The sequence below is a fragment of the Oryzias melastigma genome, linkage group LG13 (assembly GCF_002922805.2).
Source record: "Oryzias melastigma strain HK-1 linkage group LG13, ASM292280v2, whole genome shotgun sequence".
In the NCBI taxonomy this organism is placed as follows: domain Eukaryota; kingdom Metazoa; phylum Chordata; class Actinopteri; order Beloniformes; family Adrianichthyidae; genus Oryzias; species Oryzias melastigma.
In genome coordinates, this window is record NC_050524.1 from 821,270 (window position 1) to 843,654 (window position 22,385).

The 22,385-nt window shown below is 45.8% G+C and overlaps 1 protein-coding gene and 1 long non-coding RNA gene across 3 annotated transcripts in view; both read left to right on the forward strand.

The window, feature by feature from the left end:
- Positions 1-682: 682 nt before the first annotated feature.
- Positions 683-22,385, forward strand: part of LOC112149688 (interleukin-1 receptor accessory protein) — a 25,886-nt gene continuing 4,183 nt past the window's right edge. The window contains exons 1-12 of one of the 2 annotated variants that reach the window (XM_024277548.2): positions 696-1,144; positions 5,180-5,268; positions 11,814-12,006; positions 12,081-12,164; positions 14,026-14,233; positions 15,779-15,947; positions 16,020-16,091; positions 17,933-18,065; positions 18,777-18,925; positions 19,005-19,148; positions 20,576-20,719; positions 20,786-22,019. In XM_024277548.2, coding sequence (XP_024133316.1) covers positions 1,143-1,144; positions 5,180-5,268; positions 11,814-12,006; positions 12,081-12,164; positions 14,026-14,233; positions 15,779-15,947; positions 16,020-16,091; positions 17,933-18,065; positions 18,777-18,925; positions 19,005-19,148; positions 20,576-20,719; positions 20,786-21,198 — 1,800 coding nt within the window. In that variant the 5' untranslated portion in view covers positions 696-1,142 and the 3' untranslated portion in view covers positions 21,199-22,019. Of the gene's footprint in view, positions 1,145-5,179; positions 5,269-11,813; positions 12,007-12,080; positions 12,165-14,025; positions 14,234-15,778; positions 15,948-16,019; positions 16,092-17,932; positions 18,066-18,776; positions 18,926-19,004; positions 19,149-20,575; positions 20,720-20,785; positions 22,020-22,385 lie in introns of those variants that run through there. The other variant, XM_036214921.1, reaches the window with a different exon arrangement.
- Positions 1,157-3,205, forward strand: LOC112149697. The gene is made up of 3 exons (XR_002919828.2): positions 1,157-1,836; positions 2,479-2,571; positions 2,668-3,205. It is a non-coding gene; the product is annotated as an uncharacterized LOC112149697 (long non-coding RNA).

Genomic DNA, 22,385 nt, shown 5'->3' on the forward strand with positions numbered 1-22,385 from the left:
GTTTGCACATGAACTCGTTTGTTTACACGTTAACTCGTTTGTTTACTCGTGAACTCGTTTGTTTACACTTTAACTCGTTTGTTTACACATGAACTCGTTTGTTTACACGTTAACTTGTTTGTTTACTCGTGAACTCGTTTGTTTACACATGAACTCGTTTGTTTACACATGAACTCGTTTGTTTACTCGTGAACTCGTTTGTTTACACTTTAACTCGTTTGTTTACACGTGAACTCGTTTGTTTACACTTTAACTCGTTTGTTTACACATGAAATCGTTTGTTTACACGTGAACTCGTTTGTTTACACTTTAACTCGTTTGTTTACACATGAACTCGTTTGTTTACACGTGAACTCATTTGTTTACACTTGAACTCGTTTGTTTACACTTTAACTCGTTTGTTTACACATGAACTCGTTTGTTTACACATGAACTCGTTTGTTTACACTTTAACTCGTTTGTTTACACATGAACTCGTTTGTTTACACGTGAACTCGTTTGTTTACACATGAACTCGTTTGTTTACACGTTAACTCGTTTGTTTACACGTGAACTCGTTTGTTTACACATGAACTCGTTTGTTTACACTTTAACTCGTTTGTTTACACATGAACTCGTTTGTTTACACATGAACTCGTTTGTTTAGACATGAACTCGTTTGTTTACACTTTAACTCGTTTGTTTACACGTGAACTCGTTTGTTTACATGTCGGCTCCGTGTTCCTCTTTCTATGAAGTGTTCCTGGCTCGGCGCGCACGCGCTGCGCTGTGATTGGCCGCCGCGGAGCGCTCTGGGGGCGGGGCGTGGACCGGAATCCGGGCTGGAACTTTGACTCGGACTTCCTTCATGACGCCTCGGCGGCCCCGCTGCGGCTCCGTCCTCCGCCGGTCTTCCCGCTCCGGAGCCCGGCTGTTCCTCGCGGGGGGAGGACCGTTTTCCCGCCGGGGGCTCAGAAGTCAGGCGCGTGCCGTCCCTGTCACTCAGCTGCTCGTTCTCGCGCGCCGCCTGTCAGCGTGGAGCACTTTGAGGAGCCGAACCGGACCGAGACGAAGATTTACGGCGGCGGTGGAGTTCAGAACCAGCGGAGTTCACCGTTCAGTCCCGGTTCTGGTCCCGCCCGGTCCTCCGGACCGTCAGACCCATGTAAGTCCCCGCCCTTCTTCCCCCGAACTTCGGCTTCGGTCAGGAGTCCGGTTCGGAGCTGCCGCTGCTCTCATTTTTAGTTTCTATTGAAACCGGCTCCGCTTCGGTTCCGACCCGGACAGTCTCAGGCTCGTGCGTGGTTCTCGCGCACTCCCGGACTGGTGCCGAACTGAACTCGCGCTCTAATCTCCATGAAAAATCCTAAATTTCTAATAATCTGAGATTATCTCCGCATCGATCCGAAAATAATTTGATTTTAAGATCAAATCATTTATTTTTATTTATTTTAAAAAGTGAAAAAGTTTCAGATTTTCTTCATCAGCTGATGGTTTCTCTCAAAGATGAAGGCGGGGGGAGGGGGGTCTGCTGTTCATCAGCCTGATGGTTTTGGTCCCGGACCAGCCCAGTGTCCCCATCGATCCGCCCCGATAATCAGATTACAGGCAATCAGGTCAGATTGAGGACTCTGCAGAGATCAGCACAAACCCAGACAGCAGTCTGTCTGTGCTCCTCACCTTCATCATCATCGTCGTTATGACTGTCATCTTCATCTCGATTATCTTCATCACCATCATCTTCATCACCATCATCTTCATCACCATCATCAGCAGGTCACCTGCGAATATTTGTCTGAAGCAAAAAGAAAAACAAGAAAGCAAAACACTTACAAAGACTCCAAAACATGGAGAGAGGTTAGCGTGCTCCTCACACCTGTAACAGGTGTGACTTAATCCAGAAAACCTTTAGCAGGTGTGACTTTATCCAGAACACCTGTAACAGGTGTGACTTTCGTTACAACACCTATAGCAGGTGAGACTTTCGTTAGTACATCTGTACAAGTGTGACTTTAGCCAGAACACCTGTTAAAGGTGTGACTTTAACCAGAACACCTGTACAGGTGTGACTTTCGTTAGTACATCTGTACAGGTTTGACTTTAACCAGAACGCCTGTTACAGGTGTGACTTTTGTTAGACCACCTGTTACAGGTGTGACTTTAGCCAGAACACCTGTTACAGGTGTGACTTTTGTTAGACCACCTGTTACAGGTGTGACTTTATCCAGAACACCTGTAACAGGTGTGACTTTCGTTACAACACCTATAGCAGGTGAGACTTTCGTTAGTACATCTGTACAAGTGTGACTTTAGCCAGAACACCTGTTAAAGGTGTGACTTTAGCCAGAACACCTGTTAAAGGTGTGACTTTAGCCAGAACACCTGTTACAGGTGTGACTTTCATTAGTACACCTGTACAGGTGTGACTTTAACCAGAACACCTGTAGCAGGATCTCTGTGTCTAAAATTTGCTGAGTCATGTCTGGATTTCTCCTGTAGAGTTTTTCCTCCAGAACTTCCAGAACATTCTGGTGTATTTCTGCAGAACCTCTTCAGGATTCAGGAACCAAGGAAACATCCTTCTTTATTTGGGTGAGGTAAAGGCTGTAGAACATTTGAAGAACCGGGCCGATCTGGTTCTTCTTCATAGGAACACCGATCACCGTGGATCTCTGTGTTTTTGTTTAGTTTTTACTGAAGCTGTTGCCGTGGTAACTCGTGATGATGGACCTGCCGGTTTTGTCGACCAGCTGATGAGAACGATTGTTTGAGTCCTGTGTGGCGCTGTTGGGAGGGGGCGGGATCTCTGTGTCAGCGGTGAATCACACGTCAGGCGGCGCGCTCAGGACGGTAAACGGCCCTCCTGGTATCGAGCGGCGCCGTGATGGATGGGCCGGTCGGGTCTCGGTGGTTCTGATGTCCCTCCAGGGACCCGCTCCCGCTGTCAGAGCGTCCTCCATGACCCCCCAGCTGGTTTCCTGCTCAGACACGGCAGGAATGCAAACCCCTCCAGGGATGCTGGGAAATCCGTCTGGCCACGCCCACAGACGCTCAGCTGCAGGTCCTGTGGTGCAGCGGTCACTCTGACAGATGAAGTCTGGATTGATGTATTATTAAATGTGAATAACAGAATTTAGCTTCTTTGGAAACATTTTGACAGATTTCTATGGATATGGGGCCAATATTATTTAAACCCAAATAAAACCTTTAGATAAAAATATTGAATTGGCCCAAAAAAATTTAAATGTCCAAAAGTTTTTGCTATTCTAAAATAAACTTCATTATTTTCAGCTTTAAATGTTCTGTTTTTTTAGGCTTCAAAACTCAAAATTTCAGTTTCAAAACTTTTATTTTATTTTCAACTTTTTTTTTTTGTTTTCGAATCTAAAAATTTAGGTTTAAAAACTTTTAGCCCCATTGTGGCGCGTTAGGGGCGGGGCCAACACGAAGGACCAATCAAAATCAATGGTCTGGTACGTCTGTCCCGGTGCGTTCACTGACGGTCAGAAAATGTCCGTTTAGTCTGAACTAGACGTAAACAGCAGAGTTTTATCGCGTACAAACCGCCGTTCGTAGATGAGACATCGAAAACGTCCTTAGAAAATGCTGAAAATATTTGTTGTTTCAGGCTCGGGCTGTAACGAGTATCCGGTGCTCCGTACTCGTGATCTACTCCTGAAAATTCAAGTACGGATATTCCCGACGTCCAAGATCGCTGATTCATGATCTTTATAAATGTATTAAAATATGATCTTAATATCATCTGAGGACGATGTATTTTTGCCCTGAAATGCAGATTAATGTAGAATTTTAAGTTTACGAGCTAAAACAAAGAGCCGCGGTACTGCCAACGGAGGTAAACATCTTCATGACGGTGAAGCTTCCGGTTTTCAAAGTAAAACTAGCGAGAGCTTTTTTCTGTTCAGAAACTGAGACTGAAGTTCTGCTCACAGACATAACTTCTGAAACAATGAATTAGCTTTAACATCGGAGCTTTAGCTCCAGTGTTTACATTCTTCTGGTTATGATAACTCTTCAACATTTGACACAATTAATGAACCTCCATCTTATTCTGAAGAAACAGCCTCGCGCTGCTGGAAGGATGTAATCAACGAGAATCAGCTGATTCTGCTGTGAAAAAAAGACTTCATACGAGCTCTGCACCGATATGTGATGTTTAGAACGTAAAATATTGGAGAACTTTGAGGATAGAAAACTGAAGAACATTTTCAGATTCTGTTAAATGATCCAAAACAGCTGAGATTTTATCCTTTTATGCTGTTTTACTGCTGAACCAGAAGATTGATAAAAAAAAGTTTAAAATGACAAAAGTTCTTTCTATCTGAATCTTTGTGTTTATTATCGTTTTGTTGATTCTGATCTCCTGTTCTAAATAAAGTATAAATTATAAATTATAAAGTATAAATTATGGTGATTTAATACAAATAATTTTCATCCATCCAGTAAATAGACAAACACATAGCAGTAAACTTTATATTCAAAAGTAAGAATCGTGGTTTGATTCGTGAATCGATCAAACGGAGAAAAGCGGCTCGTCGAGACACAATCTGCTGGATTGATCGTGTTAACGGTTGAAAAGTTGGAGGTAAGTTAAAGATTCGTGTTTAAGCGTCACCGGCGACGCCTCGGGAGTTAAAGGGTTAATATACGTTTTTGCTGTGATGTCATGTGACCTGAGTCTCCGCCCCATAAAATCCGCTGTAACCGTTCCATTTCAGTATTTTTCGGCTGATTCTGATCCGAGGTTATACTTTATAAAGGTTTCTGTACCTGAGGACATCCCATAATTTCCTGGATGTCCTCAGAAACAGAAAAGGCCGAGCGTCCCGACTCAGGGAGAGTATTTGCATTTCCCTGCTGGGAGAACAGGAGCGTGAACGTTGAGCAGGATCTGGTGAAGAGCGGCGCAGACTTAATTAACTGTGGCTGCAGAGCGGGCGTGAAGGAGGCCGGATGAGTTATGGCCGCCGCCTCCTCCTGCCGGCCCAGCAGCCATTAATCTTCCAGGTGAATGCACAATAAATCACAATTGATGTTTATGAAAGTGAAATTCCTGAATGTGCGGTTGGAGCTCAGCGAAAACGCCAGTTTGATTAGAATAATCAGGAAAAAGAGGAGTGGCCCCGCCCACGCTGGCCCCTCCCCTCTAGACACTAACTCTGTCACTCTCTCTCTACAGGGCGTCCTTCGTTCCCGCCTTCCTCCTCCTCCTCCTCACTCTGATGGGCGGCACTCGTCCATCCGTCAGTCAGTCCACCGACTCGGCAGGTACGTGACCTGTGGGGCCAGGGGCCCGACGACTCGAGTCCGGGACTCGAGTTTCTAGTTCAGAAAACAAAAAAACACTTATGGGTCAAATCAGGATCAGCTTAAAGGGAACGAAAAAACAGACGGAAAACCTGAAAAATGGACTTTGTAACTGAAAATAAAATAAAAAAAGACTTTGTGAATTTGAAAAGAAAAATAAAATTTGAAGAAAAATGTTTTGAAAACTTGAAATAAATCCTGAAAATTTGAAAAAATACAGAAGACTTGAAATTAATTTGAAAATAGAAAAATACTTGAATAAAAACACTAAATGTAAAAATAACCAATTGAAAAATAATGTATCCTTTAGTAACAGCTGTTATTTTGAATTTTCAACCATTTTCACATTTTCTACACTTTTCTCAGACACACATGAATATTTTTACACTTTCTCTCATTTTTTATTCTCACCTTGGAAGTCCACACACGTTATGTATGTTGGATGTGGGGCCAGCAGGCTCCGCCTACTTTTACTGAGGCATTTGATTGGTCAGTTTATAACATGAGTAACTTGAACTACAGACAATAAATCCTAACTAAAAAGAGGATCATCGAGAAGATGTTAAAAAGAATGTTTTTTCTGGCTAATCGAGACTGACTTAAGGAGGAGGAGCCAGTCAGTCCAGTTCTCTATATACAGCCAATAGTTAAATATAGTCAAACTGATGAGCTCCCTACAGGGAGAAACAGCACAAGTGGTTTCATGTTTCGTGACACGAACAGGAAGTTCCCGCCCCGTCGCCGAGTTAGAAAATGACCTTCCTGTAATCATCAGGTCTTTAAAATAATACAGGAGCATCTGAACGTCCCACCAGTCCTGAGGAGAACTTACCAGAACCGATGAGCTTCATAGGCTAGAGTCGCTACGCTAGCTTGATGATGCACATAGTTGGACGCCATATTGGACATGGCGAGATTCCTGTTTACAGCTTTGCTACAATTACACAAAAAGAGCTGAAAAAAACAAGAATGTGACTCATTTTATACGAGAACTGTTGAATGTTGTACAAAAACATGAATTTCTGGTCCTGGATCTGATCCTTGTGATGATCAGTCTTTTAAAACCATCTGCTAAACCGTATCTTTGGTTCACTGACATGTCCAATATGGCGTGACTCGTTGGTAACATGCTAACGTAGCATCTGTAGCTAAATAACTCATTGACCTGAGCGCCCTCTACAGGTGAAACCTGGAGTGGGCGGAGCCTCTGTGAGAGATCCGTCTGAAACTTCTCACAGAAGCTGCTGTCTGTTCATGACGTTACGCTGCCACGCTTCTGCCTCACGTTCATTTCAGATTCAAATGTTTTCACCAAAATAAAAGCCTTGCTGTGCTCCAGCTGTGAGGCGGACTCGGTTCTCCCTCCTCCCGGGATCGACTCGTTAACGTCGGACGAACCCGGCGCTGACAGCAGTAAATGATGCTGGGGGGTATAGGGAGAGATGGATGGAGCTCTGGGGGGGGCAGGAGTGTGCTGGCAGGAATCCTTTCGGAGGCGGGGTGCTGCTGTCTGTGTTTGTCTTTTTACTGCCTCCTGGAGGTGTGATAGACCCCCCCCCCCACCCCCAGAGCAGGTTTTAAGACGGCGATTAAGATTTAACGACGCACAGATGAAGTCCAGTGCAGCTCTGCAGAAAATGAGGGAGAGGTCTGCAGCTGTTCTGTTCGGGGACCCCCCAGGGAGAAATGACCCCCCCATGTTAGCGTCTGAGAGGACATTAACACAACAGTGGAGGAAAACCACAGATTCTCATCTGCTTCAGAGGAAATGTGCAGATAGGAGTGAAAATCTCCCGTCAGTCGTTCCACGGCTGATCTTCTCGTCTCACTGCAGCCGACGAGTCCGACGAGTCCGGCGAGTCCAAGTCCAGGCCACTAGTGACCCGATGTTATCCTCATTCTAACTCGGGTAATTTAGACTAAATATATTTTTGTAGAGTAAAATATAGAAAGTTATTTAAGGTTTAAGTTGATTTATTCTGGAATAATATTCCTGTCTTTTTATTATTAAGAATTACGTTAAAAGTTACAGTTTTAAAGTCTTAATAATGTAGTTTTAGAGTTTTCACTAAATGTTGATCCTGTTCTTCCCGCGACCTCAGGTGTTCTGGATTTTGGCCCCCTGTGCGGTTGAGTTTGACATGATTCTACCAAATCCTGCTGCTGGTAGTTTGATTTTTAATCTGCTTCAACCTGGAAGTCTGTCGGAGAGAAACTAAAGTTCTCCCAACATTTACCCTCAGAGATATAAATAAATGAAATGTTGGTTTGATTCTCTTGGATTCTGAAGCGTCAGACCTTCCAGAAGTTTATGGGATGCATGGGGGGGGGGTATTACTGCAGATGGATGGATGGTGAGAGGAGGAGGTGACTGTTGGATAAGCTTCTAATAGAAAGACTAATACCGTCGCCGTGGAAACCTGACAGGTCAATTACCACCGTTCCCTGCAGAAGGTGGAGGACCTCCATCAATCCAGGATGCTGAGAGTCAGCAGGTCTGAGCTGGTCCTGAACATCAGCCGCATCCTGCAGGAGATTGATGGAGGAAGAACCTCGTTTTTCTTCCTCTGGATCCAGATGTCTGTTTGGACCTGACCAGAACCTGCAGCTGAACCGTGTTCTTCATCTGAGGGCGGTCCGACTGAAGTGTGATGAGAACGTTGTCGGGTTTTAGCACGTTAATGGAGGGAAACATGAAGAGAATTGAGGTTAAAACTGTTGTGAATCAGATGAAAAAAGCTGCTAGAAAAAGATCCTATTTGTGACGTAGAAATGTGGTGGGCGGGGCCACGAGCTCCAACCTCTCAGCAGCAGAGGGGAAAGGGGGCGGGGTTGCTCAGAGCAAACAGCCCACAACTCAGAGGTGAATTTCTGTTGAACTCCTGCCGCTCTGCAGAAGCTAAGTCCTAGAAAACGACACAGGCTTTAGATTTTTAAACGCTGACGAAGAGGAGGAGCGACTGTCTCCAGACCTTCCTCAGCGTTCAGGTTCTTCAGGACTTTGTTTGGTCAAATGTTGCAGGATTGTTTTCTGACATTGAGACGCTCCTCTGTGGGCGATGAAGAGGACCGCCTCCACTCGTCTGAAGACGTCTTAGCGCCGCCATCGCTTTCTGAAACCAGCAACCACACTTTACCTTTTACTTTGAAAGTCATGGATTTGGTGGGAAACTTCCTGTTTGATTTATTTAATCTAAATTGGTGCGTTTTAGTTGTTTGTGCTGCTTCTGACCAGGGGCCCGTTCCAAGAAGCAGGTTCAACAAATTTAGAGTTCAAACCTGAACTTAGAGTCACTGGACTCAAAATTCCCAAACTCAGGGTTTTCGGTTCCAGAACAGCTGAAAATGTTTGATTCAATCAACTTGAAGTTGTCAGAACCAGAATCAGGTGTGAGCGTCGCGACCATAAAAAGCCCTGATCAATGGAGCAAAGACAGCACGATTCACCATGGCAACGGGAGCAAACAGCTGAGTTACGTACTTCCGGCGAGGGAAATTGATAAGTTCCTTCAAGCAAATGCGACTATAGGAGAACATTTTCATCAAGAAAAGCAACACAGCTGCAGCGGTAGAACAGAGAGAAAATATCTGCAGTTATTTGAATCATTTCTAATAATGAATAAATAATGTCAGGAAGGTTATTTTGTCTCTTGTTGAGTAAGGAGTGGTTTTTGATCTGTTACCAATCTAATAAGTAATCTCCGTGATCGGATCCCCCCCACCTACACACACAGATATCACTGCACGCTAAAAAGAAACTGTAGATGCCTGGCATATGTTAAAAAAGCATTTATTTAATTTTAATTCTCAAGCCTTAAAAACTATTCGCCGAATTTTTTTAAGCGTAAAAAGTAAAAAACACTTTCCACAGCCAGGAGTCGAACTCACTCACTATGCAGTGGGAAGCAGCGTTGTTGACAACTGAGCTAATGTCTGATGTAGACACTGAATGGTAGATGAGTCCAGATCCTTTCTCGGTGTTTGACATCCAATAATTTCTATTGTTTTGGGTCTAAAATAAGGAAAAGAAAACTGTATTTTTTAATAGCGAGTCCCTGGAAAAACTCACTATTTATAATATCGCTGAAATAAAAATGAATTGGGAAACTGCAGTCAGTCGACTCGTGTCCTCCAAATCCTCTACCGACGTAAATAACATTTCCTCTGGATTAATCAGCCTCCTCTCTACATGATCCTCTATGAATGAACATGTCATTTTGGTTTCTGCGTGGTGGAAACGTGACGTCTCTAATGTGAATGTTCTCTAAATGTTAATGAGGAACTCATATTTGAACATCTTTCACTTTAAAAAGGGGCGGAGACCTCAGAGAACTCTAAGTTTCCTGAAGAAAACCTGCTACCGACCAGGTTTCGTTCACAGACTCAGTTACCATAGTGATTGATTCTGAGTTCAGCTTAACCCGCTTCTTGGAACGGGCTTGGTTTCGCCCACTTTCCCGGGTTTGAGTTATCCCTCTTTCTGGAACCGAAAACTCAGAGTTTTGCCGAATTTGGAGTTCACGAACTCAGAGTTCCAACAAAACCTGCTTCTTGGAACGGGCCCCTGATTTAACTTTATGGCTGAGGTGAATTTAGAAGATAATCCGTCATGGTTTTTATGTCCCTGATGACGGCTTTAGGCCTCGATTGTCCTCCAGAACCAAAGTAAACCTAAAGCGTCTTTTTTGTCTCGCGTTGTTTAGGATACATGAGCTTCACCGAACGTTCCTGTTTGGGACAGGAAGTCTTTTATTTTGAAAGAAACTCATTAGCTTCTCTTTACACTTTGAGAAAACTCCACTTTATCTTAATATTTATTTATTTATTTGCGCCCAAAAATCTAATTCATATTTATTATAAAAACAAAAATGTAACGATGCAAAGTAGGATCACATTTTCATAAAAGGATAAAAAAACAGTTTTGCGGCTAATATTCTATCTCAAACTCAAAAATACTTTTTCCGAGTCCGTATTTCTCCAACTCGCCTCACGGGCTTCTGTCCACGTAAAAGTTCCTGTCGTGGTCCATCCGCTGATCTCCCATCAGCCCCTTCTGCTCCGACCTTCAGCCTCCAGCTCCCCTTCATCCCCCTCCTCATTAACCGTCCAGAACCGGGCCTTCCCTCCTCCCGACCTGATGGATCGCTGGGTTAAACGCCTCAGACGCATCGGGACGATCAATCCGTTCAATCTGTGGGTCGGAAATTAGCTTGTGCTAATTCTGAAGATGGATGAGCGCTTCGTTTCCCTCCTGAGCTCGTAAATATCCCAGAGATAATTGGATTTGAAGAACTTCCTGTTTCCTGTGGTGCTTTTCTTCAGGATCCTGAATTCAGGATCCAGTTTTCTGCCTGGTTCCTGCAGAGATGGATCTTCATTGATTTGTTTTTGCAGCTGAAGCGTTAGCCGCCTCAGACGTTCATCATGGTCCTGCTGCGTCAGCAGTAGGTCCCGTTATCGCGTCCTGAGACGGACCGGCCGCTCCGTCCCAGACAGCTGTCTGCAGGTGGTTTCCTTTCCTGCAGGTCTGCTTTGAGCTACGACAGACAGAAGAGCATTCGTGCTTTTATCAGGCACAATCCAGTTCACGTAAAACTCCATCAGAACCGGATCAGCTTCTGGATCCAGCCCAGCTCTGAACTACCTTCAGAGTCATTTCGGAGTTTTCTTTTTCATCTGATCAGGAACGATTTTCAGGTTTTTCTGTGAAGATGAACGCCTGATGAAAACTTCTTCACCTTTAAATGCTTTGAGATGATAAACCAGTTTAGGATCCGATCCTCTTGTTTCCTTTGAATTCAGTTTATTTGTGAAGCTCCAGTTTGTTTCTCGGTCACACAAATGGCAAAAACCACCAAAAAGTCATAATCTAACCCAGATTACTAGATTGTCCTGTTACTAGTATTTGAATGTTGAAGTGAAAAACATGGAAGGATTTCAGTTCCAACCATTGACTGTATGTGAGAAGTGGACTGAGTGACCCCGCCTCCCTGGTGTTCCAAACAGGAAGTCCCTGCTGGCTCCAAGAAGACTTGTATAGAGAGATAACCAGCTGTTACTCCATCATTCTAGTGGTCAGAATAATCATTTATCTTCTCGATAATCCTCATTTTTTATCTACCTCTAAACTGACCAATCAGATGCCTCCATGAAAGTGGGCGGAGCCTTCTGGACCCTACACCCAAAATGTCTGATTAGATTTTGTGAAGGTTGCTTTTAAGTGGTGGGGGCGTGGCCTTCGAACAGGCTCATTCCTGATTGGTGAGAGTGGTTACCATAGAAACGACTCGGACCAATCTGGACCAATCCCTGACAATATCTGGTTCCAACACTAAGAGATGGCGACTGAATCGACCTCATTCAGTTGGAGCGCGTCGGGTCACATCAGCTCTGAAGAAACGGCGGCTGGGGGTCTCTCCGTTTTGAATGTTTATCGCCCTCTAGTGGCCAGGAGGACTCTGAAAACACAAATGTTTTCATTAGAACTTCTTCTTCTGCTCTTTCAGACCCCATGTGCCACGACTGGGGCGTGTTCAGTAAAGGGGCGGTCTCTGCTCTAGAGGGGGAGGCGGCCTGGCTGTCCTGTCCGCTTTTCTCTCATCCTTCTGTCTACAACTACTCCACCCAGAGCACCGGACACAACCTTTTCTGGTACCAGATCCTGGAGGGCCAAGACCTGGAGCAGCCGATCCGGCAGAGGTAACCCAGCTCTGCTGTTCTGTCTCTGAACGGGCGGGTTCTGCCTGAGTTCTGACCGTGGTTCTGGTCTGCAGCTCACGCTTCTGCAAACAGCGGGAGCGGCTGTGGGTGCTGCCGGCCGAGGCGGAAGACTCGGGTCAGTACATCTGCCTCCTGCGGTGAGTCCCAGAACACACAAGTTCTACCTTTCTTTGGAGCAGTTGGTAAACCATCCGGAGCCGAGATCGCTTCTTCTAACTGGACCGGGGGTGTCGAAATCCAAAACACGCCTTATGTCACGGGCCGAACAGGATAAACATTTAACGAACACTCTGAACCCGGGTCAGCAGGCGGCGTGCGGAGGGACAGACCGCGGCACGCTGGCGATAAACACTTGATCTGTCATCGGCTTCTATTTTCAGATTTGTAAAGAGTGATCATCTCTTCTCACAAGGAGCTTTGATCCCCCATGTGTCATAAGGAAAGGGTCCAATCACGCAGCGCCGTGACCCCGCCCACCCTTATAAACACTGCAGCTTTTTTCTTTTTTTTCAATAAAACTTTATTGCTTCACACATGATCATCACTCTCATGACGGGTGATTTAAGTCAACAATAAATGAATGTGTCAGAAAAGGGGCGGAGCTTCTGAGACGTGGAGCCAGTTCGGATCCTACTTTCACCTTCGGTCCAATTCTCTAAACTCAATCAGCCAAAGTGGTGCCAGAAAGGTCTGCAGGAACCCGGTTCTGGACGGGTTCCAGGTTCTGTCTCTGACCCGCGTGTTGATGTGCTCTCACACACCGAGCGGAGGAAGCGGCGGTGATCTGAACACCCGCTGTGAAAGTGCTTTCTAGAGCAGACGAGCAGGAAGCTGCTGAGCAGATCTGATGAAGACGGTCGGCTGGTTTCCTGTTCGTCTGCTGCTGTTTCCTGTTCTCTCTGAGGACGACCGACCCTCATGTTCGTGTGCCGGTTGGAGCCGAGTCGGGTCGGTTTCAGTCATGAAGCTGTTCGAGGATGTTTCACTGAAAAAAGGTTCAAAAATCACAGCAGTGATGAATAGATCATTTAGATCAAATTAACAATCATTTGGTTTTGTTGTAGCTAAAATATAAAAATGTATTTAAGATCACCTTTATTTTGTATTATTAAGTAAATAAAAAGGTTCTTATGTGTTTTACTGTTGCTTCTGAAAAGATCATTTAGTTTCCCTCCACCGCCGGTCTGATCCTTTCTCCATGCAGCTTCAGTCTTTTATCAAGACTGTGAACATTTACGCGTTAATGCTCTCGATTAATTAAAAAGAATTAACGCCTTCACATTTATTAATCGTTCACTTTAACTCGGCGGTTCAGGTTTCCACGGCGTTCGTTAAAACATTTCATGGGGATTATCCCGCTTATACGGTCTCTTACAAAAGAAATAAATACTCAGTTTGTAGTACTTTATTCTATTTTTGTGGTTTAGATCACTTTTTTTAATTTGGTCCATGGTCCGGTGCCATATTGTACAAATGGTTTTACCTGGTAAAACATTGTGATTAATCACAACTCAAAAGTGCGATTTATCTGATTTTTCTGTAATTGATTGACAGCAGTAATTGGAAATAAATGTTCTATATAAATGTTCAATAAGTTCTATATGTGATTTCATATTGTGAGTATTCGCAGATAATAAGTGGGCAGCAAATACTGAGACAAAAAAATATAGTGATTAATCCCGATTCATGTTTTTCATGTTTGCGATCAATTAGCTAATTTTTTTTTAATCGATTCTCGGCTCTATTTTATATATATTTTATATGTTAGACTTTTAATTAAAAATATGAAAAAAACAGGGTGTAACGGATCATGGATAATCCGTACAGATCATGGATAATCCGTACGGATCAGAAGCCACGGTTCGGCACGCGTGTTCAGGTTAGAGGAGACAGTCTATGACAGATGGGAGAAGAGCGTCCCGACCCGGTTCTTGAAGGTTCTGGACGGTCTCTGAGGTCTTTGTTTCTCTGAACATCTGCTGTTACTTTGGCCTCCAGAAACAAGTCCTCCTGCAGTAAGATCGCCATGCGCCTGAAGGTCCTTCGCCGGGGCCAGGCGACCCCCGCCAGCAGCTGTGAGCCTTCTGTGGCGCCGGCGCCGACCACGGCGCTCATCCCCCTGCAGGAAGGAAAAACGCTGGACTGTCCGGGCCTGAAGGACGCCGCCTCCATGTCTGACAGCTCGCCAACCGTGAACTGGTCCCACGTAAGGCGTTCTGGTGACGTGCACTCTTGAACGTGCATGTAGCACATGGGGTTCTCTCTGGGCTGTTGCGACCTGATGCTAGCGCGTGTGCGCACCTGCAGGTGGGAGTGGTCAGAGCGCTGTAGATCTGGAGGATCTATCATCCACAGCTCTATTCTGGTATATGAACGCCTTGATGTCCAAGAGTTCTGACGGGACACAAATTAGACCAGAAAGAAGAGAGTGATCGAGGCGTTGAATCTAGAGAAAGGGTCACAGAGACAGGAGGAATGCAGGTTTCCATGACAACGGGCCGTGCTTATCACCTTCAGCGGATTGTTCTGGCTCAGCCTAAGGGAGTGTGTCCTCGGTTGGGGGTTCCTCATCAGAGGTGATTGTTTAGGCGCAGGCAGACTCAGGTTCTGCCTGCTGAATGTCCTGGTTCTGCTTTATGGCAGAACATTCACCGATCCGGTCAGTTTTCCAGGTTTCCTCCAAGTCGAGCCGTAATTCGTACGTTTTGCGGCGCCATTTTGTAAGCAGAAGTCACAGTTTTCAGATCAAGAGTTTCTGAGTTCCAAACAAAATGTAAAGTGTTGCAAATAAAATATTTAATATTTGCTTTCAAAAACTTTTCTTTTGCATTTGAAAACTTTTTTTTGCTGGCAAACCCAAAACTATAAGATAGGGTGAAGGCGAGATGAGCCACTACGCATCTGTAAATGATTGTTTTTTATATTAAAGCAAATATTAAATATTTTATCAGCAACACTTTACATTTTGACTGCAACCTAGAAATGTTTTATCTCAAAACTGTGACGTTTGCTTGCTATAAGCTGGCACTAAAATCACACATAAATTTGATGGTTTCCAGAGACTTGGATGCGATACTTGCGGCTTATCAGAGCATCGATCGCGTCTCCGATACGTTCAGAGTCCCATCGCTAAGCATGTCGCTGAAGCCGCTTCGCCAGGTTCAGATGCATCCAGGTTCCCCAGTTTCAGTCAGCAGAGCCGGAGATGATTCACCAACGGTGTAAACATCTGCAACGTCTTCCAGAGAGAGTTGCCACAGGCAGAAAATGCTCCGTTTGCTCCAGAGGTCGTTCACATTCCCAGCAGCAAACGTGGTTGATTCCTCCTTCATGATTCATCTTCAAATGTTTGACACTTCCATGAATTCAAATGTCTGCCATCCTCACCAAATCTGAGTCCCTGATGGATCGAAGTTCAGCTGCTTTAACTGGCGATGTCATGCGTAGAACCTGAGAACGGTCTTCCACAGACTTCTCGGTCTGTGCGTGGCGCTATAGCTCCTCACAGAGCGCTCCAGAGACCTCATCAGAAACGGACGCTCGCTCGCGGTGTGAACGCCCCGCCTCCGAGGTTGATTTTCTTTGGGTTCTTGAGGAAGTTTTGGACCTACAAGACTTTTCTGTAGAACCTGGACCCGGTTTGAATCATGAACGCCTCTAGAACCCGTCAGAGTCCAGTTTAGAACTCTTCTTTAAACTGGGTCGGGTTCTCAGTGAGGGCTCTCTAACGCCCCCTCTGGTTGGTCTGCAGAAGTGCAACCAGCACCCGTTCTGGAACTCGGACCGGCAGCAGCGGGAGTCCAGCCTGCGCTTCTACACCATGGTGGATCAGTACCAGGGCCTGTACTACTGCACCGTGCACTTCCAGCGGGGGGGCAAGCAGCTCAACTTCACCAGAGCCATCAACGTCACCGCCATCAGTGAGTCCGCCGCCGCCGGACACGCCCTCACCCACGTACCTGTCCAGGTAACCGCGTGTCTTTTGTCCCCAGATCCCACCCGCATGTCCAAAACCCCCGTGATCCTGCACCCCTACACGGACCGCGTCTTCCACGTCAAATCCCGTGAGTCCGCCGCCGAGCGCCAGTCCTGCCAGACCGATGTGAACGTCTGTACCATGACTCAGCAGGTTTTTACAAACCCCGCCCCCACCACCAGTAGGGTGGGGGTGGGGAAGTGTACTTCCACAAATACTCTCTACTTCACCTGAAGAGGTACTTACTGAAGTACTTTATAGTGAAGGTAACTATTGTAGAGAAAACTGCAGAATTTCTCTGATCCGTTTAGATTAAATGAATGAGTGAAATATAGAAATATTTATATCAACACGGAACAACGTTTAATCTGAACTTGAGTTATTCTCTTTAACAACAGTTAAAGATAATTACAAACAAATAACGCCACGCTCCCAACCCGCGCCGCGCCTCAGGAGGCAGCACACAACCTTTAAGATTTCACCACGCCGTCCAATTCTGTTGAAAATCGTTGGCGTGGTCAGGAGTGTAGACGGCGGCCGTCAGGCGTGTAGAAAGGTCGCGTTTCATATACGCCAGGTAGAGGTGTAACGGATCATAAAACTGTTGTCACGGTTTTAGGATACCGCTTTGGGTCATTTTTGGATCAATAAAAAGTAAAAACAAGATAAAAGCCTAAAATCACTTTTTTGAAAAGCTTTAAAACATATACTTGAGTACTTGAGAAAACACATATAAAGTACTTCAGAGCTTAAATATAAACTCACATCGTAGAACATAAACATGTAGTTTCTGGTTACATTTACACGTCTGTAGAAAACGGTTCCAAACTTTCCTTTTACAACTTTGCTGCTTTTAATTTGGCGAGTCGAAGCTCCAAGTCGGAGTTTGGTCAGCGTGACCTCTAGGGGTCAGTCTGGAGTCTCAGTGTTGGGTTCGGACAGAGATTTCAATGATGGGAGGGGGCGGGGCCAACAGGTTAGTCTTCTCACCTGTCTGAGGATCTGGTGATGTGATCAAATATGACATCATAAAACCTCCACCTTCTCCTAAATAGGCGAATGGGCGGGGCTAACACTCCTGGTGGGCGTGGCTACCACTCCTGATGGGCGGGGCTAACACTCCTGATGGGCGGGGCTAACCCTCCTGGTCATCTTCAGGCGTTGAGGGGCCAGGACGGACTGACTCTGGATTCCCTCCTGCCTGTCGGTCTGCTGCATGTTAATGCGAGTCTGCATCGACCAGCACAGATGACGCCCGCCGCCGTGGTTGAAGGATGCGGTTGTCACGGTGATGGAGCGATGCAGCTATGCTGATCAGTGCGACAGTTTGCTATTGATCAGAAATGATCGCACAGACTGATGAGCAGAGATGAAGGAGAGGCGGGGGCTGACCTGGACTGGATTCAGTCCTCCAACGTGGCGAGTGGGCGGGGCCAGTTCTCCTAAAACCATAACTGTTTTCAGACCTAAACGGGGATTTTCTTCATCCCCTCTGGAGAATCAGCTGACCTCTGACCTCAGACAGCTGGAGCTGCCTGTCCTCCAGGGCGGCTCCACTGAGCCTGGATCGGGTCAGAACCAAACTAAGTTTAAAGATGAAGAACCTTTCCTGTAGGAGGGGCTTCTGGATTAGTTGGTCAGGCGTTTCGTTGGATCTCTTCTTCCTTCATCTTCCCCTTCATGGCTTCCTCTCCTCCCATCCTTCTGTTTCAGCTGAAGACACCCCCCCCCCACATCAGACCCCCTTCACTGTAGCATCAGGGTCTCCTGACCGCAGCAGCTGAGATGTTGTTGCTAGGCGACGGCGGTAATTAGCACTAGAAGCTGCTGAGTGTGTTATTTTTCCATCTGGAGGAGGTCTGACAGTGACTGATGTTCTGGATTCCTCCGTGTCACGTCGGCCGTGTTCTGGTCCGCTCTCACCGTCAGATTCCAGGGCCACGCTGGCGTGCCAGGCCAAAGTCCCCTTCGTCGTGGAAGACCCCTCCTGGGACGTTTGGTGGACGGTGGACGGACAGACGCTGGAGAAACTCAACGACCACAGATTCTCCCAGAGCAGCAGGTGAGAGACAGGACGCCGGCCTCGCCTCCGTTACCGCGGCAACGCCTCCGTGAAGCTCTGGATGTTTGAAATGAAACTGGATTTCATCTTTAAAGAATGTGCTGAAATTTAGACTCCGCCCCCAACCAGAGAGTCTCAGCCTTCATGGTGACCTCAGGCGTGGTCATGTGACCCTCAGTCTGGTTCTGCCTTGATGAAAGTCTGTTTTTGGCTGGAAAAAAAATGTCATCAAACTTTGTCATAAGTGGGCGGGGCTACCCCCCCTCCCCAGATTTAACTTGCATGTCAATCCAAAGGCCACACCCACTTTTTATTCGTTTTTTTACATCTTAAGTTTAAAATATTTAAGTTCATAAAATTCAGTTAATTAAAGATAATTAATCTGACTTCTGATGGGCAAAAGGGGCGGAGCCTAAAGGTTTCCTTCTTTTAAGAAGTTGGAGTTTTTTTACATCATAGTGATCGGAGTTTAAAGTCACCTCGAGGTCGCCAGGACAACTGACCTGTTTTTACTTCAGACTTTAAGCAGGAAGCTGAAGTTAAGCTCCGCCCACAAAGGTGGTTCCATGTTTTTACAGGAAATCCTCTCACCCTTTAAAATCAGAACTGAATCGGTTCTGGTCGGATGATGGTTCTGATGGTTCTGATAGATCTGAGAGCGGTAGAAGTGTTCGGTCTTTGAAGGCCTGATGGGACCCGGTTTGTCTGCAGAGTTCTGAAGGACGACCACATGGACCTGACTGTGGAGAACGTCCTGGAGATCCAGGACTTCCAGACCGAGGACCTGCAGCGGCGCTTCAACTGCTCCGTGAAGAACGCCAAAGGCTTTGAGAGCCGGCGGGCGGTGCTGGAGGAGGAGGGTAAGGCGGGTTCTGGTCAGATTGTGAAGTCCTGCTCTGTCTGGACCGGATCAGAACGCGGCGTGTCCTCTGTCCGCAGCGTCGCTGCCGTCGGTGGAGCTGGGCTGCGGCCTGGGCGTCACTCTGGTGCTCATGCTGCTCCTCTTCGTGGTTTACCACGTCTTCTGGCTGGAGCTGCTGCTGCTCTACCGCTCCTGGTTCGGCACTGACGAGCGCCACACAGGTGAGGCGCCGCCCAGCACACCTGAGAAAGCGTTTCTGCTCTCACCTGACCGCTGCTGCAGCTTCAGCACCGAGGTTCTTCTCTAGAACTCCAGAGGTTCTGCTGAAGTTCTGCTGACTGGTTAGAGATGGTTCCGGCTGTCCGTTTGGACCCAGTCTCATGATCTGCTCGAGTCTGTCCAAACCTGTTCTAGAGGTTCTGCTCGGTTCTCTGGAGGTTCTCTTCCCTGTCGTTGACCTTTGGGCCTCAGGGGTCGTCGCAGCGAATCCAAGTCAAACTTTAACCTTTTGACAGATTTTCTTTAGATGACCCAAAAATCTGCCAGAAACAAAATGATTCTAAGAATTCTTATTTTGAGAAAAAATACGGTGTCTCAAAGATCTGGTTTCTACGACGGAGTTTCAGGGCAAACAAACAAAAATGTAGACTTGACTTTAAATCTCGTAAATTCATGAGAAAATATTTACAACTGTTAAATTCTGAGAATAAAGTCATATATTTATGACTTACAAAGTCATAAGCTTTTTTCTTGTATATTTGCGCGTTTTAAAGGGTAACCAAACAGGAAGTTGGAGGCTGACTCCGCCCACAGCTGAAATCCAGTCAGAGGGGCGGGGCTTAGGAACAGGACTGTTTTCTTTACTGGAGCTGCAGATCAAACTTGCACGGTTTGACCAATCACAAAATTCAACTGTAATACCTCAGTTCTCCCCGTAGGGGGCAGCACACCGACGGTTTTTGACTGTATTTTCAAGAATTAAACAATTTTATTTGAATTTATCAAAAAAGTGTCAATGACCAACAGACAAAATGGTTGATTTTTAGGGTTTGGTTACACTTTAGTCGTAAATTAACGACAAAAAGTCATAAATTTAGAAGAGAAAAGTCATACATCTACGATAAAAAATGTCATAAATGATATGAAAAGTTATATATTTATTAGAAAAATTGTCAAAATATAATAAAAAAGTTATAAATTCATGAGAAAAGCAATTTAAATTTATGAGAAAAACATTATAAATTTATTTAAAAAAGGGGTAAATTTATAAGAAATTCATAAATTAATGAGATCAAAAGTTTTAAATTCATGAGAAAAAAAGTACAAAATTTATAAGGACAAAGTCAAAAATTTGTTAAAAAAAAAAAAATGTACCTGAAAAAAGTAAGAAATTAATGAGAAAAAAATCATAAATTTAGGAGAAAAAATTAAAAAATGTATTTAAAAAATCATACGTTCATGAGAAAAGAAGTACCGTTCAAAAATGTACGATAAAGAAGTCAAAAATAAACAATGAAAAGATCTTAAATTTACGAGAAAAAAAGTGTAAATCTAGAGATTAAATGTGATAAAAGTTGCAAATAACTTTTAATCTTGAAATGTTCCTTCCTCTATTGAAAAACTTTATTGACCCCCCCGTCCGTTTCAGACGAGAAGGACTTTGACGTCTACATCTCGTACGCGAGGAACGGCGAGGAGGAGCAGTTCGTTCTGTCCACGCTGCGCGGCGTTCTGGAGAACGAGTTCGGATACTCCGTCTGCATCTTCGACAGGGACAGTCTTCCCGGGGGGAGTGAGTATCCGCCTTTCCTTCATCCCTCCATCCGTCCCTCCCCCGTTCACCCCCCTCTCCCTGCAGCCATCACAGACGAGACGCTGAGCTTCGTGGCTCGCAGTCGGCGCCTCCTGGTGGTCGTCAGCCCCGGCTACGCCGCGCAGGGCTCCCAGGCTCTGCTGGAGCTGAAGGCCGGCCTGCAGGGCATGGCGCTGGGGGGCCACCTGAGGGTGATCCTGGTCCAGTTCAAGCCGGTGCAGAGGCAGGACCTGGTCCGGGAACTGAGGAAGGCCCAGGTGGCGCTGGCGCTGGTCCGGTGGCAGGGGGACAAGTCCAGAGAGCTGTCGTCCCGGTTCTGGAAGAGGCTGAGGGTGGAGCTGCCCGTGAGGAGGGGGGCGTGCAAGAGGGAGGGGGCCAGCGGCACGGAGGTGGCGCTGCTGAGACTCACCAGCCAGAACAGCACCAACTCCCAAACGGGCCTGATCAGCACCGCGTGATGAGCAGCGACTCCAGTTAGAGGCGGAGCTTCAGGGAAGCTCAGATCCGAGGAGCAGACCTGGTACCCCCGCAGTGACCCTGAGGGGGCGGGGCCACCACAGGACTCCTTCCAGTCTGATCTCAGGAGTTCAGCTCAACAAACCGCTCATGGAGAGGTGGGCGGAGCTTCAGGAGAGGTGGGCGGAGCTCCAGGTCAGCTGACTCTGGGAGAGTCCTGGACCGTTCCTCTCCTCGGGACGGTCCAGTGAGGAGGACAGGAAGAGCTGTGGATGAGCGTTTTCCTGCAGCCAGACGTTTGATTCCGCTGTGGAGGAAAGTCCTCCGAAGGTTTCCATCGGCGTTCATCAGAAGACGGAGCGTCAGCAGCAGAAACCGTCGTCCTCCTTCGTCTTCATCCATTGTCAGATCTTCATCCTTCAGAGCTGCAGCTTCAATTCATGTTTCAGCTTCAATTCATGTTTCAGCTTCAATTCATGTTTCAGCTTCAGTTCATGTTTCAGCTTCAATTCAAGTTTCAGCTTCAGTTCATGTTTCAGCTTCAACTAATGTTTCAGCTTCAATTCTTGTTTCAGCTTCAGTTCCTGTTTCAGCTTCAGTTCATGTTTCAGCTTCAATTCATGTTTCAGCTTCATTCACCATGAAGCAACAAGACGTTATTATTTTAAATATTCCTTCATGACAGAAAGCAGTTTTACTGAAACCCGGTCAGATTAAACGTTTCTCCAGATGAGCCGGTTCTTCTCATGATGATGACGTTCCTTAAGTTGGACCAAGAACTCCACAAATGTAAATTATTTCTAAATAAATCTTATTTTTAGTATTTCTGGACTCTGATTTCTTCTTGAAAATGACCAGAAATATGGAGGTTCTGCTGCGTGATTCTGGATCATCTAAACCTCCAGACAAGATCCAAACCAGCAGAACCGAGCCAGCTTCAGGTTAGCCCAGAAGAACCAAAGGTTCTGGAGCTACAGAAGTCCTGGACCTTTCTGAACGAGATCTGACGAGAACGGAGAGAACCCACCAGACGAGAACAGATGAAAAATAAACATTTAGCCATCATCCATCCATCATCCATCCATCATCCATCCATCCATCAACCATCCATCATCCATCCATCAACCATCCATCCATCCATCATCTATCATCCATCATCTATCATCCATCATCCATCCATCCATTCATC